A 14,552-nucleotide genomic window follows, 5' to 3' on the forward strand; every position below is an offset into this window, starting at 1 on the left:
GTCTGTTGGTCCTGAAGGTTCCCTTGCCTTTAGTTCTCACAGACAGAAGGCAGTAGAGAAGCAGAGTGTGTGTGTCAGGCTATCAGAGGGTTAAGCAAAGGTCAGTTTCGTGACCTTTGTGTTCATCCTGACAAGTATTGTATTTAATATTTGAGCAGTGCTTCCACCCCTCTCAACTAAATAATCCAATTTCTTACAATCAAGTTTCAAAAAAAGATATCAGGCCGGTTTTGTTGGATATTTGCAATGTATGTAATAAAAATAGAAGACACTTTGGGGCATATTTATAATCTTCTAGTGCCACCTTGCGGCACATTAGAGTAATTATTTTTTACGTTAATGTGGCCCAACGAGGCTGGGAATCCTTGCATGCATTGCGCCACTCTTTAACCCTTGGCGCTACATTGTGCCCGCGCCAGGCATAATGTATGCAAATAGGGCGTTCCTCCGGTTAGAGAGGGCAAAAAAATGTTGCAAGGAAATTTATGAAATTTCCTTGTGCCATTTTTATGGCCCTTTTAACACCTGCTCAGAGCAGGCGTTAAAAGGGGGCTTCCTTTCTTTAGAATGGGCCCCTACGTACTCTGCAGGAGTAGCGCCAACATTTTGGTGCTACTCCTGCAGAGTACATCAATAGCGTCACATTGAATGATGCTATTGCCTCCTGCCCTTTGTGATGGTGCACTGTATTTTAAATATGCTGCACACATTGTGGCGGTAGGGGGGTGCTAAGGGGCACAGGGAAAGTGGTGCTACACTCGGAGCAGCGCCACTTTCCGCAAATCGGCCCCTCTATTTCTCTAAAAGTCAGTATTGACTGTCTCATACGAAAAGTGGCTAAACTCTGCTTTCTCAATGTCTTATTATGAAAGCACAAAACAATTGTTTCACAATACACGTGTGTATACCTGCATGTTGCTTCATTTCCTCTTACACATGTAGTAAAATTATTACAAATACATGTTTCTCCTTTTAGCACAAATTTTCTTTTATATGGCAAAGGCTGGTATTTGGTAAATTGGCTGTCTTGGTCCTTCGACATTTACTTCTCATTTTATGTTTGTATCCCTTGATTTTCCTGTTTTTGGGTTTTAGCACTGTATCATTCTGAAGGAAATCTTATTTAATAATAGCAATACTGGATTAATCTGTTGTAAATTAACTTAGATTTGGTATGATGCAGTTTTCTTGAAGGGCTTTTTGAGTTATCTCTATGGTGCACATAAAGAAAATGTTTTGCTGTATTATTTCCTTGAAATGGTGTCTATATTATACCAAAGATCTTCTTGATACATCCAGTGTTTTTCATTTGTTGTAAAAACAGCCAACTCATTTACTCTGATTGTTTAATGCTAAAGGTGAAATAAATATTTTCAACAACAATTTCCCTTTTACAGAAATGACACAAAGCCCAAGTGTTTTTTTAATGAATGCATTCTTTATCTGAAAATTATATGTACAGAAAATATTTCATTGTTCATTTTTGATAGTTAACTGATAAATTACCCGTGTCTAGGCTAATTTACAATGTTATCTGTGTCTAAAACGTCTCATTAAAGAGGAACGTTGTAGAAATCTCATCCTCTGAGTGAATGTTCTATCCTGAATACTGCAGTTCTTCAGATGTGCCAAGCAAATCTTCATACAAGTCTAGTCACAAACGTCCGTCAGCAGCGCCCAGAGAGGAATCTGTACAAAAAGAGTTACATTAGCAATATGGAACTTCTCACGGTGTTTACAATCAAAGATCTCAACAACCTATTTTTGACAGAACAATTATAAGTGTCTGCTGCTTTTTGAGTTGTAAGTTTCTAACATCTGCTTTACTCTTATATGAGATGAGTAAGAAATTTAAATTCCCCAAGAAAGACACAAGCTGCATCTTGCTGATCTAGCTCAAAAAAGGAGAAAGGCATTCTCGAGTTGCTTGCTTCTTTGTCTTGCTTCCACACTAAATCATTGTGAGGGCAAAACGGAAGACAGACAAAGTGATGGAATGAAGTTCAGAGGGGTCAAAGCCTATGTGAGTACAAGCCATAGTCACATGCATTTCCTTCATAACTTTAAAAATTGTTTGAAATGATTTTCTGTGTCATCTTAAATCCAACTGGAAAAAGACAGATGCTGATTAATACCTAATAAACAACCAGTACAAATCCTTTGTATTTCAAACAAGTCCTGTATCCAAATCTCTAATATTCACTTTTTTCAAGTGAAAACCTCCTTTGGTCTTCCTTAAAACCTAATTTTCATTGTACCATTTTCCCTACTGGCATGGGTGCTGGAGTTATGCTCAAAGGGGGGCTTTCTGGACACTGACGAGAAGTGGACACCAAATGTGTGTAAATACTAGGGTGATCTATTCACTAATGACATGTAAGAATGTTGGAAAGTAAATGTGTTAAAAGTACTAAAGGGAGCTGATGTGTGTCATTGGGTACGTGGACCACGGATCACTCTTTTGGATAGCCTCGGCTGCATTAAGATGATGGCCGCATGATTGCCTACTTACTGATTAAGCACCTTTTATCATTGGCGAACAGAACAAGATTCTTCTGTTATCCAAGACTGGACAAAACTCTCCTCATCCTTAGCAACAAATCCATCTGGCATCTGATATTCCTGCTCCCGCTCATCATCATGATGGCCACAAATTCCACAAGTCTTGCCCTTCATCCACAAAGCTGGTCTAACCTTTATGATAAAGAATGAAAAGAGGAGACATTGATGTAAATATATGTAATCTTATCAATATGTTCAAACATTCAATTAGTACATGCACCGTAATACCTGGCATGTGATTCCGTCATAGTAAAGCTTCTCAATTCCAAAGTCAGGTGCAATCAGAACAAGCCCATCAGCCTCCTTTTCCATCTTCAAATAAGGTTCTGGAACGAAAAGAACAAGAAAATATACAATGTACTGTCGAGCACAAGCTAAAGAGATCAAAACAGTGCTGGAATTAGATTAAAGAAAAGATAAATATGTGTGTTGAGCAATAGGTCGTGTTGCACCTTTGAGGTGGACACTGCTTCAGAATTGTAGTTTATTGAGTTGCACATATAGAATTAATTTGAAATATCTATGTAGAATTCAAAGAGTTGGCTGTTAGGCACACTTATTATATGGCAGGTGTTCTACTGATCTGCAAGGATTTTACATGTTTTAGATAAGCTGGTCCGAATATTGACAGCCCCCTCCTCCTCCAAATACTCTCAGTTATACGCTAATGAACCTCAAGTTGGACTAAAAAATGAGAGAAATGTAGTTTAATATCTGAATTACTCATTGTGTATTACAACCCGGGAAAACCATGATGTTGTTTGGAGATATGATTTCCATGCCATCCATTTATAAGGTGCTATTCAAGCATCCTCAGAGCAAACTCATATATAGGCCTGGGAAACAAGCTCTCTGCTCTGGATGAGCTAAGATTAGCCATACAATATCACTGCTCAAAATCTGTAAAATACCAGCATTTTAGGGATCAAAATAATGTTAGATTTGTAACACTTCTCGCAAAGAGATAAAATAATACAATCAGATGTATAACCAATGATATATTGTGTTGTAGAGGGAACGTTTTTACTAGGTAAATTTTGCCTGTTGAGTGCATTTTTGTGGATTTTGAAAGCCCACAGTGCAACTATGTTGTTAGAGATGGCAAAATGGTGTTACCACAGAGTAGTCCTGCGAAAAGGAGTGAATGTTTCACTGGTTTATTCTCACCTTGGAAATGTATGTAACACTACTTTAGGTGCCTTACCATCACAGAATACGGAATGCAGCACTTGCATATTTCATAGAAGAACAAGGGGTGAGATTCAGAGTTTCTCAAGGGGAAACAAATGCTTCCCTCCAGAGGAAAACCTTACACATGTAAATACACATTTGCTCATGCTTACTGATGCATATTTTTAAGGTGGCAAGTGACCAGAAAAATACTTTTTTTTTAAATGAAGGATCTCTTGTAATTCTATGAATAGCATGGTGTTCAGGACTATGGCTAAGATTTGCTATTTAAGACAGAAAAGTCAAAAATCTGCTTCAAACTTAGTAGTAGATTTCCAACTACTCCCCTTTGGGAATCTGTCCAATATGAGAAATAAGGCTAAGAATCCACATAATAAATTATTTGTAGGATCAGCAACCTAAGTAATCTTCTCCAGGAAGTATTTTAATTGATTTACAGAGCATTTCATATTTGGCCACTTTAGAATGTGTTGCAGTGACAGAGGAAGATAGACAGTATTAAGGAAAGAAGAGAGCAGGGTCAAAAGAAATGACAAGGAGACCAGACAAAGGACCAGGAAAAGGTTTGAATCCATTGACACAAAAGAGAGAGTGAATGGAGAATTAAGGAACTCTTAACGAATCATAAGTGAGCACTGTGCCCTGATATTGGTATTGATATCATATGCACATGAGGTACAGACAAATTGTTAGGGTTGTCTCTTAATAGAAGCACATAATGCTTTTATCATGATGTAACAGGTTATTTTATTATTGAGGATCCAGAGAAATTATATTACTTACCAGAATGTGATTCATATGGCAGGCTATTAACGGCAATACCATTTATGGTCAGCTTCAGAGAGTCAGCAGTTGGAGACATGTCAATATCGCTGAAGAAGGAACAGAATAAATTATATGTAAGTGTCAGGTAACATCTTCCTAGATACTGAAAATTCTCTGCCAGAATATGAAAAGTGTGCATCCCAGTGCTTACAAAACTAAGGGCCTAGTTTAGAGTTTGTCAGAAGGGTGCTCCATCCCATAAGTAAAGTATATACTGCATGTCATATTACAAGTGCATTAGGATATAATGAACCTGTAATAAGGGGGAGGAGATATCTGTCATGCTTGTGATGGAGTACCCTTCTACCAAACTCTAAATTAGGCCTCGGCATAATTACACCAGATTAGTCAGAGCAATTGGGTAATTCTGTGTTAGTCTTTAACGTGGAGTTAAAAATAATTTCACTATTACGCCTGTTTGTGTAAGTAAGGACATGATTTAGAAATTGGTGGGCGGGTTACTCCATCACAACAGCTACAGATTTCCTGTCAGTCAAAATCTAAACCCCATAGGAGTTTTTGTAACCCCTTTCTTTTGGTCACCCCCAGTGGAAGTTTTGGTTACTCTAGTCTTGACCCAGTGGTCTGCCTTCTTTCCCAATTCTTGGGGAGAAATTGGACCTAGGTCTACCAGATACTGATGCAACTTTTCATTGAAGCAGTTACTTAAAATGTGTTCTTTCATAAACAAATTATAAAGCCCAACATAGTCACACACTTCATTTCCAGTTAACCAACCATCTAGTGTCTTTACTGAGTAGTCTACAAAATCAACCCAGGTCTGGCTCGAGGATTTTTGAGCCCCCCTGAATCTAATTCTATACTCCTCAGTGGAGAATCCAAAGCCCTCAATCAGGGTACCCTTCATGAGGTCATAAGATTCTGCATCTTTTCCAGAGAGTGTGAGGAGTCTATCCCTACACTTTCCAGTGAACATTTCCCAAAGGAGAGCACCCCAGTGAGATCTGTTCACTTTTCTGGTTACACAAGCCCTCTCAAAAGCTGTGAACCATTTGGTGATGTCATCACCATCTTCATATTTTGTTACAATCCCTTTGGGGATTTTTAGGATGTCAGGAGAATCTCTGACCCTATTTAAGTTGCTGCCACCATTGATGGGACCTAGGCCCATCTCTTTTCTTTCCCTTTCTATGGCTAGGAGCTGCTTTTCCAAAGCCAATCTTTTGACCATCCTGGCTAACAGGGGGTCATCTTCACTGAGAGCATCCTCAGTGATTTCAGAAATGCTGGACCCTCCTGTGAGGGAAGCAACATTTCTGACTATCATTTTTGGAGACAGGGCTTGAGAGGCCCTGGTCTCCCTATTTAGGACTGGAAGGGGGGAATTGCCCTCCAAGTCACTAATTTCTTCCTCTGTGAAGTCGTCCTCAGAGGGGTTGGCTTTTTCAAACTCTGCCAACAGCTCCTGGAGCTGAATTTTGGTAGGTCTGGAGCCAATGGTTATTTTCTTTATATTACAGAGAGACCTTAGCTCCCTCATCTTAAGATGGAGGTAAGGTGTGGTGTCGAGTTCCACCACCTGCATCTCTGTATCAGACATTATTCTGCTAAGAGTTGGAATACTTTTTTTAAGAATCTAAAACTGTTTCTAGAATCTAATTCAAACTTTTAACAAACTTTTAAACTCTAAAAGACAATGCTAAACAGGGACTTAACACACAAGGCCCTAGCAGGACTTTTAAGAATTTAGAAAAATTTCAAATTGCAAAAATGAATTTCTAATGACAATTTTGGAATTTGTCGTGTGATCAGGTATTGGCTGAGTAGTCCAGCAAATGCTAAGTCTTGTACCCCACCGCTGATCCACCAATGTAGGAAGTTGGCTCTGTATGTGCTATTTCAAAGTAAGGAATAGCATGCACAGAGTCCAAGGGTTCCCCTTAGAGGTAAAATAGTGGTAAAAATAGATAATACTAATGCTCTATTTTGTGGTAGTGTGGTCGAGCAGTAGGCTTATCCAAGGAGTAGTGTTAAGCATTTGTTGTACATACACATAGACAATAAATGAGGTACACACACTCAGAGACAAATCCAGCCAATAGGTTTTTATATAGAAAAATATGTTTTCTTAGTTTATTTTAAGATCCACAGGTTCAAATTCTACATGTAATATCTCATTCGAAAGGTATTGCAGGTAAGTACTTTAGGAACTTTAAAGCATAAAAATTGCATGTATACTTTACAAGTTATTGACAAATAGCTGTTTTAAAAGTGGACACAGTGCAATTTTCACAGTTCCTAGGGGAGGTAAGTATTTGTTAGGTTAACCAGGTAAGTAAGACACTTACAGGGCTTAGTTCTTGGTCCAAGGTAGCCCACCGTTGGGGGTTCAGAGCAACCCCAAAGTCACCACACCAGCAGCTCAGGGCCGGTCAGGTGCAGAGTTCAAAGTGGTGCCCAAAACACATAGGCTAGAATGGAGAGAAGGGGGTGCCCCGGTTCCGGTCTGTTTGCAGGTGAGTACCCGCGTCTTCGGAGGGCAGACCAGGGGGGTTTTGTAGGGCACCGGGGGGGACACAAGTCCACACAGAAATTTCACCCTCAGCAGCGTGGGGGCGGCCGGGTGCAGTGTAGGAACAGGCGTCGGGTTCGCAATGTTAGTCTATGAGAGATCTCGGGATCTCTTCAGCGCTGCAGGCAGGCAAGGGGGGGATTCCTCGGGGAAACCTCCACTTGGGTAAGGGAGAGGGACTCCTGGGGGTCACTTCTCCAGTGAAAGTCCGGTCCTTCGGGTCCTGGGGGCTGCGGGTGCAGGGTCTCTCCCAGGCGTCGGGACTTTAGGTTCAAAGAGTCGCGGTCAGGGGAAGCCTCGGGATTCCCTCTGCAGGCGGCGCTGTGGGGGCTCAGGGGGGACAGGTTTTGGTACTCACAGTATCAGAGTAGTCCTGGGGTCCCTCCTGAGGTGTTGGATCGCCACCAGCCGAGTCGGGGTCGCCGGGTGCAGTGTTGCAAGTCTCACGCTTCTTGCGGGGAGCTTGCAGGGTTCTTTAAAGCTGCTGGAAACAAAGTTGCAGCTTTTCTTGGAGCAGGTCCGCTGTCCTCGGGAGTTTCTTGTCTTTTCGAAGCAGGGGCAGTCCTCAGAGGATGTCGAGGTCGCTGGTCCCTTTGGAAGGCGTCGCTGGAGCAGGATCTTTGGAAGGCAGGAGACAGGCCGGTGAGTTTCTGGAGCCAAGGCAGTTGTCGTCTTCTGGTCTTCCTCTGCAGGGGTTTTCAGCTGGGCAGTCCTTCTTCTTGTAGTTGCAGGAATCTAATTTTCTAGGGTTCAGGGTAGCCCTTAAATACTAAATTTAAGGGCGTGTTTAGGTCTGGGGGGTTAGTAGCCAATGGCTACTAGCCCTGAGGGTGGGTACACCCTCTTTGTGCCTCCTCCCAAGGGGAGGGGGTCACAATCCTAACCCTATTGGGGGAATCCTCCATCTGCAAGATGGAGGATTTCTAAAAGTTAGAGTCACTTCAGCTCAGGACACCTTAGGGGCTGTCCTGACTGGTCAGTGACTCCTCCTTGTTTTTCTCATTATCTTCTCCGGCCTTGCCGCAAAAAGTGGGGCCTGGCCGGAGGGGGCGGGCAACTCCACTAGCTGGAGTGTCCTGCTGGGTTGGCACAAAGGAGGTGAGCCTTTGAGGCTCACCGCCAGGTGTGACAATTCCTGCCTGGGGGAGGTGTTAGCATCTCCACCCAGTGCAGGCTTTGTTACTGGCCTCAGAGTGACAAAGGCACTCTCCCCATGGGGCCAGCAACATGTCTCGGTTTGTGGCAGGCTGCTAAAACTAGTCAGCCTACACAGATAGTCGGTTAAGTTTCAGGGGGCACCTCTAAGGTGCCCTCTGTGGTGTATTTTACAATAAAATGTACACTGGCATCAGTGTGCATTTATTGTGCTGAGAAGTTTGATACCAAACTTCCCAGTTTTCAGTGTAGCCATTATGGTGCTGTGGAGTTCGTGTAAAACAGACTCCCAGACCATATACTCTTATGGCTACCCTGCACTTACAATGTCTAAGGTTTTGTTTAGACACTGTAGGGGCACAGTGCTCATGCACTGGTACCCTCACCTATGGTATAGTGCACCCTGCCTTAGGGCTGTAAGGCCTGCTAGAGGGGTGTCTTACCTATACTGCATAGGCAGTGAGAGGCTGGCATGGCACCCTGAGGGGAGTGCAATGTCGACTTACTCATTTTGTTCTCACTAGCACACACAGGCTTGTAAGCAGTGTGTCTGTGCTGAGTGAGGGGTCTCTAGGGTGGCATAAGACATGCTGCAGCCCTTAGAGACCTTTCTTGGCATCAGGGCCCTTGGTACTAGAAGTACCAGTTACAAGGGACTTATCTGAATGCCAGGGTGTGCCAATTGTGGATACAATGGTACATTTTAGGTGAAGGAACACTGGTGCTGGGGCCTGGTTAGCAGGGTCCCAGCACACTTCTCAGTCAAGTCAGCATCAGTATCAGGCAAAAAGTGGGGGGTAACTGCAACAGGGAGCCATTTCTTTACACATTCGTACTATAAATCAGGCCCTTGGTTCTCTTTGCAAGGTTGGCCTCCACTATGGAGTTCACAAAGGGATACAAAGCCCATTTTGTAAAAAACATAGGCGTATATGCGTCAACAAATTCAAATGGGGGCGCTCCAAGACTTGCTGGATGAGGTCTTCACACAAATCAGGGATTTTCCCAATAGCCTTGTGCACATTCCTAATGAAACAACATGCAGTGGACCCATGCACCATAAGGGGGAGTTGCATATTATAACCCCAGGATGTGGACTTCACTTACCTCTCACATCACTGAGGGCAACAGTCCTGGTACTAACAGTGTTAGGCAGCATAGACAGAAGTACATAGACGGACTCGAAAGAAACCCTTGCATCAGGTAAGCATTGTCTGTATTCGTCTTTTTATTTTTTGCTCCTAATTTTGAACAGTTTTATTTTGGATGGTACGGATCTGGGCTGATAGGCAGTTGGCAAATTGGCAACGTGTTACATGTTTCCATGTTTAATGTTTCTTGCAGTTATCACACTGCCTATTGTATATGCTAGATTCCTCGGGTCATATTTTGTCATACTGGTAGTGCTAATCAAAGAGCAAAATTAGAGAAGGTTAGTTGGATAATAGACAGGGGGAAATTGTCCTGTTAAGTTCCTCAAGCTGCAGTATATTCATTTTCAACTTGAAACATCAATGCATTTAAATAATAGCTCAGGATGTATCTTCTATAACATGAAGTTGAACTTCGGAAGGTATGCAGCTCAATTCATAGATTATTGAGGAGGATGCTGGCAAACTACCCAATTACCACCAAAAAGGTGGCAGGATTAGTGAAGCGGAAAATTGCTCTCTAGAGTCTACACAGAAACCACCACCTAATTTGACATAGACCAACAAAAACCATAGTGAAGGTAAAATGCAGTGCAGTCCTTTGACACAACATGTTGAGCCAGGCCTCTTAACACTGTTTCACGTAACATATGCCACTGAACATGTATGTTGTTGAAATAGCTTTCGCAATAAGTAAAATGTGTGTGCTTAAAAGATTCACAAAATAAAACTAACTGTTAAAACTCTCCCCGTAGTGGCATGATAATCACCTGCTTTTAGCTCTTGAGCAGAGTGACCTGTAGCTAGTGGTAAGAGTTGTTTTCACTACAGGAGTTCAACTACAACACAAATCCCAGCTGCTCCTAAAATAGAAGTCACTTATTGTCTGCACAGTTTATGTTAATCCATTTTCATCACGAGACGCTTTTGCCTTGTAAATCAGCAACAGGAAATGTGAGTACAGATAAAAGAGCCTTAGTTGTGCTCAAATTGTTAACTCCTTTTGTGTTATTTCTGCTGAAGGTGCACATATGCCAATTGGGTTTAATTTGGTTGGTGTATTTGAGCAATATTAAATGTGTTGCAGAAGTCAAAGTAATTTTCTTGCACATAGACTGGGAGAAATTTTGGGAGGTACACTTTGAGGTCCCCATTTCCTTGTTGGCATTCACATACTAAATAATAGTGCCAAACCCATGACACTGGCAGCTTTGTGCAACCAGAAGTATTTTTCCAGAGAAAATAGCTTCTGCCATTCTTATTTTTAATCTGCTGGTCCTAACTCAGGGTTACATTTGCTGAGAATGAATTATCCATTGAGAATTGCCAATGCCTGATCCAAGTTCTTCTGCAGGTTTATTGTTTATTGTTTCCAATATCAATTCTGATACTTATTTCATAAGCAGGATATCTCTGCTCAGTAATCTTTGGGATGAATTTAAACACCCAATAAAAAAGACTCATCTATAGGTTTAAGAAAATTAGTGATATGGTGACATCGCTGTGATTGCTGTGTAGGTTTGGTGCATACATGCACGTGAATACATGCTTGCTCACACTAAATAGTGTGTCCACATGCATCAATTATTTCAAGTAAAAAAAAGTTGAGCAATGTGCCAAATTATTTCAATTTAGATCTGCTACCTCCTTTCTTAAGTTAATGCATTAAATACGGTGCTCAACTGAAACCACTATCTTAGGTCACAGAGGCCATCAACGTGCAACAACAACATATTGAGGTTTCAATAGTTGTGACACGTTTCGTAAAATATAACTGCAGAGTCATCCATCTCTCCTCTCCGTAGAATCATACTTATCTTTAGACTCTCATATCACAAAACAAAATCTTCTTCCCATAAGAGACTTAATGAACACATCTGTGCTAATCATGAAAGAAGTACTTCTAAAGGTGCCACCAAATACAAATGCTTTTGAACGTTCATCTTGTAATTCTGGAAATACTCACTAGCTGCCCAGTTTGACATTGATGGCCTTCTGGCCAGGAGACTGTTCCGCTTTCTTCATCATCACCAGGAAATTCAGCTCAGGGCTACAGTCTTGGGCCAGGACATGGTAGCAGCTTTTGGACATCGAGTAGTTAAATGCAACGTCATTGAAGGTGGTGATTCTATCTTTGGAAACCGTGCAGCCACCTAAGAAATATTCAATTTAAACATGTGTTGATATCTCGCAATAAGACCAAAACTGCAACTCTAACTACATAGACATCGATTAATTAAAACGCAAGTGGAGTATTGGAAGTAACGCTATGGATCACTGGAACCCTGATATCACTGCATAACTGTCCCCTTGTCCCAAACCTAATAGCTTCACATTGACTTTTGCGGGGCTTGGAGATGGGCTTTAGAGAAACAAATGGACTCTAGATTTCCTTTTATTTTCTATTCCTGCAAATGCCTCTATAATGTTTCATTGGAAGGGTAGCCAGTGCGCAAGCATGGGAACCAAACAAAGTGAGCCAAGGACAGCAATTCCTATCCCTAACTGCAATCCAAATCTAATCCTACTACTGTATGTGTTTACTCTTCTGACAATCCAGAGGACTAAGGGCTGATGTCTGAACCACTTTTTTTAGTCTCATACACGCCAATTATGAGTTTGAAATCTCAAAATCAAAAACAAATTTTGTAGTGTGTTAACACCGGATTTAGCAGTTGGTAAAGTTGTACTGATTCCTAAAATTAGATTTTTATCTGGATACCGATTTGCTACTGGGAAGAGACATGTTGTGGACATGCTTTCCATATACTGAATCATTATGTAATGCTCTAATGGTTTGCAACTGTAATTACAGTTGATAACCATTTAAAGATTACTGAGTACCCGGTTGGGTTAGTAATCCAGTGAGCAAACCATAAACGTTGAAAAACGTTTCAGGGAGAGTAGCAGTTGTGACAGAGTAACCTGTCCGCTGACCACTGCCAACTCTTAAAGAAACGTTTTTTGAAAAGCTGTATTATTTAACAGATACTTTGTTTCCTTCCTGAAAAAACATCTTTTTTACAATAATAAAAACTTTATTGAAATGCAGTCATAGACGTGGTGACCTGCTGACTTATGGAGGTCACCATCCCTCTCATAGCCACCAATAGGAGCGAGTCACAATTTGCGAACTACCTCATGAATATCAATGAGAAAAGTCCGATGGTGACCGCCTCCGTGCATAGGTCAGTTTGTTAAATTTCCCAATGGTTGAAAAAATCTGAGACGGGTGTATCAGTACATCTGGCACTGGTGATCAGTGATGTCTGTAAATTTTCTTCTTTATGGCCCCACCCTCCAGTTGCGGGAGTTCCCTCTGCCATGTAAACATCTTTCCCTCTCTAATCACCCTTTCTCCCAGCCCTCTGAAGCCCCACTCTAACAGTTATCTTCGTACGAACTCTACCTCCTGGCAAGTGTTTTTAACGTGGAGCAGCAAAAACGAACGTTTGGAAAGAAAGCATTGTTTACATGCCTCTCTATAGTGGTCTGCTTTGAAGTATGTACTTCAAGTCACTGTTTTAGCACATTTTGATTTTACAGCACTAACCTAATGCATCGGCAAAAAGGTGTGGCTCTCGCTTTCTTTATCTGTTTCTCTAGTCTTTCCAAATTCAAACAAACACCACCATCAGTAAAGGTAGGCAGCTTTTTAGGAAGGGCAGAGCATAGGCACTCCTCAAATGTTTGAGAGATGTTAGGCCGCTATCAAAACATGCATTATCCTTAGAGGCAGTGACTCAGGGGAACGAGAACTTATATGGGAAGAGGAGCTAAACACAGGGGATTCTGTTTGTGAGCATCTATGTTTTGGTGCGTGTCTGGGTGGATGGACATACATGCATATGAATCTCAAAGAGTCTTTGCGTTTTGGTGCCTGCATGTATGTAAATGTGTGACCGAATATTTGAAGGAGTAAATAAGTATCCATGTCTGAGGGGTGGTGCATCTCATTGTTGGACTAACGATTTCGGGCTACAAAGCACACCCCACTACACACACACAACTCTGGTTATGAACTGCTCTCTTGCATCTAACACCCTCCTATTAACCTCACTAAAGGTGAAAGACTGATTCAAATTTTGTCTGCAGTAAAGCTAAACGGGAAACCAGATGGGTTTTCCCATTGTGACATTTGTACTTGAAGTGAGGGTAGTAAAACAGATGTTTTAAGTGTTTTGGGTGTGTATGTATATATAAATGTCAGGTAGGAGGGGCTGAGACTTTCAGAGCACATGTGGCAACTAACTCCCGGAGGATGCCATCTTGAGCTATCCCAGAAGACTGTGCAAGAAGGAGGGGACGGGGGCAAGGAAGTGATGTGGCACATCTGGACAGGCCAGAGGTGCAGACCTGCTGGACACTTCCGCCCCCACTTAAAAGGTCCTGCACAGGGGAGAGCTCTCTCTCTTGGCTGTGCTTCACTGCTGGACACTGGGACTGCAGACGGGCGTCATGGACAACTGGGAGGAAGAACCTCCTGACTGCCCTTGGGGCAGGGACTCTGCCCCTGAAGGATCCCAGGCCAGCGAGGCGAATGCCAGGGCCAGGCAAGCTGGCCCCCTTACCCCCCAGAGGACTAGTTGGGGGAAGGACTGGGCTAGCGCAAGGAGAGCGCGCTGCCCAGAAGGAAAAGAGGGAACCCAGAGGAAAGAGTGGCGCAGGAGTCAGTGGGACTGGCTCCCTGATGATCTGGGACCCTTCCAGGCCCGGAGGCCTAAGGAGAGTACTCCTGGTGGCAAGGGCTTGTCACCAGGAGCGGAACGACACAAGAATGAAGAAAATCGGCCCTTGGGGGCCCGAGATATCACAGGACAAAGAATGGCGACCTTTGAGAAAGCAGCTACGAAGTGTGTGGAGCTCCGCAGCTGCTTGCGACTGTGCCCCCAGGGTGGGCGAGGGCCTGGGGGCTGCCCAGGAGGAAGAGGAGAACAGGGGAGTGTCGTCGCACTCCCCCTCTCTGAAGAAGAAGGGGCCCCGGACCCCATCCCGGGGCCCGTGAAGCCTGGTCCCGTGATGGATGATCAATGGGGGGGGGCGCCGTCGTGCACCCCCTGCTGCTGTAGAATGGGGACCCCGGACCCCATCCCGGGGCCCCCAGCGACGAAGACCAGCCAGGGAGCGCCGTCGCG

General features: G+C 42.9%; 1 protein-coding gene across 1 annotated transcript in view; it reads right to left on the reverse strand.

Moving 5' to 3' along the window:
• Nucleotides 1–1,455: 1,455 nt before the first annotated feature.
• Nucleotides 1,456–14,552, reverse strand: part of LOC138293927 (vitellogenin-A2-like) — a 93,616-nt gene continuing 80,519 nt past the window's right edge. The window contains exons 31-35 of the mRNA XM_069233206.1: nt 11,384–11,570; nt 4,537–4,625; nt 2,791–2,888; nt 2,513–2,694; nt 1,456–1,689 (exon numbers count right to left, since the gene is read on the reverse strand). Of these exons, the coding sequence (XP_069089307.1) occupies nt 2,530–2,694; nt 2,791–2,888; nt 4,537–4,625; nt 11,384–11,570 (539 nt within the window). The 3' untranslated portion in view covers nt 1,456–1,689; nt 2,513–2,529. The remainder of the gene's footprint in view (nt 1,690–2,512; nt 2,695–2,790; nt 2,889–4,536; nt 4,626–11,383; nt 11,571–14,552) is intronic.

Source organism: Pleurodeles waltl, chromosome 4_2 (genome assembly GCF_031143425.1).
Source record: "Pleurodeles waltl isolate 20211129_DDA chromosome 4_2, aPleWal1.hap1.20221129, whole genome shotgun sequence".
NCBI classification, from domain to species: Eukaryota; Metazoa; Chordata; class Amphibia; order Caudata; family Salamandridae; genus Pleurodeles; species Pleurodeles waltl.